The sequence below is a fragment of the Silene latifolia genome, chromosome 11 (genome assembly GCF_048544455.1).
Source record: "Silene latifolia isolate original U9 population chromosome 11, ASM4854445v1, whole genome shotgun sequence".
Taxonomy (NCBI): domain Eukaryota; kingdom Viridiplantae; phylum Streptophyta; class Magnoliopsida; order Caryophyllales; family Caryophyllaceae; genus Silene; species Silene latifolia.
In genome coordinates, this window is record NC_133536.1 from 41,164,899 (window position 1) to 41,169,020 (window position 4,122).

Sequence of the window (4,122 nt, forward strand, 5' to 3'; positions counted from 1 at the left end):
TTAGGAAAGATTTTTACGAGTGTATTTGATTCGATTTTCGTGAGGTCAAGACCCGAGTTTGTGAGTGCTTGAATTTTGAGGAAAACAGACGTCGTGTTATCAATTTTTGATTTTTCTTTTGATGGAAAATTGTGAAAAAAGCGAAAACATTTCGGAATTTCGGCTGACATGGAAACGATCCGTCGCGGATCGGGGCGACTAGCCCTTCCCCCCTTAAAAAAAGAAAGAAAAAATACGTATGTTTAAAGCTGCGTCATGGAAACCGTGTCGAATTTCGTAAAACGTGAAAGCAAGGAAATGTGAGTGTGAGGAAACACAAAATGTCCTGGACCGTCCGAAGAGGCGCGAGCATTCTGGCGGGAGGTTCGAGGTGTCAGGAGAAAACACAAGTTGAAAGAGACAAGTCAAAGTGGGAATCCTGGGAGAAGACCTAAAGAGGCGCGAGCGGCCTGGCGATCGTTTTTGTATAAATAGTGATATTTGTGCTTCATTGTTTCATCATCCGAAACACAAAAAACATCTCTACAAAACTTCTTCTTCTTCTTTCAAAAAAATATTTCATGGATGATTTTGAGAATGCGTTGCGACAATGGTGCCGGGATTTGTCGCCTCCAGAAAAGTATCAACTTATTTGCACAGGGGTTGGTCAATTGTTAGTGCTCCGTCAAGTCAAGGTGCAATCCTCATTTCTCGAAGCATGTTCTCGGTTTTGGGATTCGAAACACCATGTTTTCGTTTTCCCGAAAGGTGAAATTTGTCCACTAGCCGAAGAAGTTGGAGGCATTGGTGGGTGGCCGGGTTGTGTTCGGTGCTTCCTCCGACTCGGTTGTGCTACAAGGAGAAATTCCGTTCCATGTTGGGTTTGTCGACAAGTCAAGTCAACTTCCTTCTTGCTCCACATGGTGTGGATATGTTGGCTCTTATCAACATCTTTTCAAACCGATTAGATGCCAATGTTTCGGAGGTGGCTAGGAGAAGGGCTCTTGCCTTTTGCCTTGTCCATGTATACCTCTTTGTTGATGCTTTGAAGAAGGAGGGGCCAAAGTGCTATGGTAGCATGACCCTTATACATGTGGTTGAGCAAATGGAGCATGGTAGAGATCCATCATGGTTGGTGCTTGGAGAGATCATCCAAGCTTTGGATAAGGAAGACTCTTGCGGAGAAGTTCCTTCATTTGGGTCCCCAAGGATCCTCCAAGTGTGGCTATTGGAGAGGCTAAGGTATGTAGAGCCTCCGGTTGATTCTTCTTCTTATTCCTTCCGTCACCTTACCATGAGGAAGAAGTTGTACTCGGATAGTTTTGCTTCTACCAAGGCTTATTGAGCCGCAAGATTGGCGGAGGAGGGTGGTCCTCACATCCGTTGGGTGGTGCCATGGTGGCACTTGAAATCCTTCACGGGGTTGCCCGCTTCGGGTGCTAGTCCTCGTTCTTTGATGGTGGTGGGTTTGAAGCTTGCTTCCTTCATTTATCCAGAAAGGCTCATGAGGCAAATGGGGCGTCAACAAAAGGTGCCCGCTCAAGATACTCTTGTCCAAGAGAATGTTTTCCGGAACTCCGAGCTTGTGGAGGTCTTCGAAAGATGGTGGGCCACTCGGCCGCTTTGGGAGATACCAAACCCCGTTGCCATGACATGGGTGACTCCCGCTTATGTCAAGTGGTCGCGTGCTCCGTCCTTGGAAGAGAGGTCCAAATTTCGTAAGGACGAGGTTGTCGACTTGAAGTATCAAGAGGTTGGCAAGGCCAACCGTGCCTTCTTTGAGGAGTTTTTTTTTTTTTTTTTTGAAGTCCCAAAGCGGGTTCTTATATATCATTACGATCAAAACTGACACAATCAATAATATGCCGCGGCATATCATCATTCCAAAGTTTCCTACCTACGAATTTTGATCTAAAATGAGCTAGTTCATGAGCTACGCAATTTAACGATCTACTAACACACGACCACGAAATAAAATTAAAAACACAACAAAACGATTAAATGTCCGCAACAATCAAATGAAAATCACTTCTTCCTTGTTCCTTAGCCTTCAACGCGTCCATGAGTCCTTTACAGTCGCTCTCGACAACAATCTTCGAGATCTCCTTCTTGGCCGCCTCCTTTACGCCTTCAAGAACTGCTAAGGCCTCCGCCTCCCTTGGCTCCATGACCACCAAACTGACCTCCGTGAACCCCCATTGCACTTCTCCTCTACTGTCCCTGCACACTGCCCCCAACCCCGTACCCCAACCTTCCTTTGTGTCCGCATCCACATTTAGCTTCACCACTCCAACCTCCGGCTTGGACCATCGTTTCTCCCTTCCTGCCCCCCTTCCCATCGATATCACCACACCCTCATCATTGCTCTCCCCTGCCTTCCCAGCTTAACATCTTACCACCTCCCCTCCTTCCTTGCGCAAGCTTTCCACCCATGCCACCACTCGGTCCTCATATACCCTTCTATTCTCAAACACCCATTTGTTCCTTTCCTCCCATATGCCCCAACATCCCATGATAAATAAATCTATCTCACCACCCTCCAACTCCCTCCACACATCCTCCACCCACTCCCTCACCCGCACATACCCATCAATCCCGCGCAACTCCAGTCCCATCCTATCCCACATTCCCCCCACCCACCCACAGCCCCGAACAAGGTGTAAACACGACTCTACCTCACTGCAGCAAATCGGGCAGCCCTCATTCCCACTCCTTATGCAAGCTGCGATGTTGCCTTTCGTAGGTAAGGCATCGTTACACAATTGCCCTATGAATATCTTAATCTTCGGGAGCACATTCGCCTTCCATATGCTATTCCAGAGAGCTTTTTCCTTTGTCCTATTCGACGAGCTTGCCTCATTTTCCCCTCCCCCCATTAGTAATTTATAAGCCGATTTAACTGAATATTCGCCATCTTTTTCAAAATCCCAAGTCCACGTATCATTCGGCTTTGTATTACTAATTCGCATATTCAAGATTCTTTCTTGCTCAAAAGGAAGGAATAAACGACGCACCTTACTCGTGTCCCATTCCTTTCTATTTGGTCTCCATAGCTGAGCCACCACCATGTTCACATTCTCCTCCCTCCTCGGTGAAATTACTCTTCGGGTTTGCGTTCCTATAATCCAAAGATCAGTCCATACATACGTACTCAGTCCATCCCCCACACGCCGTCTTGCCCCTAACCGAATCACCTCCCTTGCCTCCCAAATACCCCTCCACGTAAAACTCGGGTTATTGCCTAGCTCAGCCCGTAAAAAATTCCCATTCGGACAATACTTCCCGCCAAGAACTCGCACCATAAGACTCGACCTATCCGTTAAAAATCTCCACGGCTGCTTGGCCAAGAGAGCCATATTAAAGTGATGGTAGTCTCTAAAACCAAGCCCTCCAAAGCATTTGGGCTTACATAGCTTAGACCATGCAATCCACGGTATCTTCCCTCTTCCATTAGCTGTTCCCCACCAAAACCTCAAGACAATAGATCGCAGCTCGTCACAGAAATTAGCCGGTAGCTTGAAGACGCTCATAGCATAGGTCGGGATTGATTAGGCGACCGCCTTTATCAATACTTCCCGTCCTGCCTTCGAAAACAACTGCCCTAGCCAACCCTGTAACTTCTTACATAATTTATCTCGAATTACCGCCGCCACTCCCTTCCGTGAATGCCCCACAACAGTAGGCAGTCCCAGATACTTCTCCTGTTCCTCCACCACTCGTACACCTAGGCACTCCATAACCGCCTCTCGGTCAGTGAACCTCGTCCCTTTACTGAAGCTTACCGTCGTCTTGTCATAATTTACCAACTGCCCCGAACCATTAGCATAGTCCTCTAGGATGGCCTTCACACATTCCGCTTCCTCCCTTTTCACCTTTACAAAGAAAATACTATCGTCTGCAAACAATAAGTGTGAAACCATAGGGGCATTAGGAGCAATTTTAATACCTGTCAAAGCACCCCGTTCGACCGCCCTTCGCAATTGACTTGATAATACTTCCGCGCAAAGGATAAACAAATATGGAGATAACGGGTCCCCTTGGCGGAGGCCCATACCTGGTCGGAAGTGTTCTGACGGTTTACCATTCACGAGTACCGCAAAGGTGACAGACGAGACACAAAGCATGACACGATCAACCCATCTC

General features: G+C 47.4%; 1 protein-coding gene across 1 annotated transcript; it reads right to left on the reverse strand.

Annotated features, from left to right (window-relative positions):
* Window positions 1-1,976: 1,976 nt before the first annotated feature.
* LOC141613286 (uncharacterized) lies at window positions 1,977-2,318 on the reverse strand. The gene has a single exon (XM_074432021.1). The coding sequence runs from the start codon at window positions 2,316-2,318 to the stop codon at window positions 1,977-1,979; it is 342 nt and encodes a 113-aa protein (XP_074288122.1).
* Between the last annotated feature and the right edge of the window lie 1,804 nt (window positions 2,319-4,122).

Coding starts and splice junctions, on each gene's coding strand:
- LOC141613286 (XM_074432021.1), bottom strand. CDS start 2,318: ATGGGAAGGGGGGCAGGAAGGGAGAAACGATGGTCCAAGCCGGAGGTT.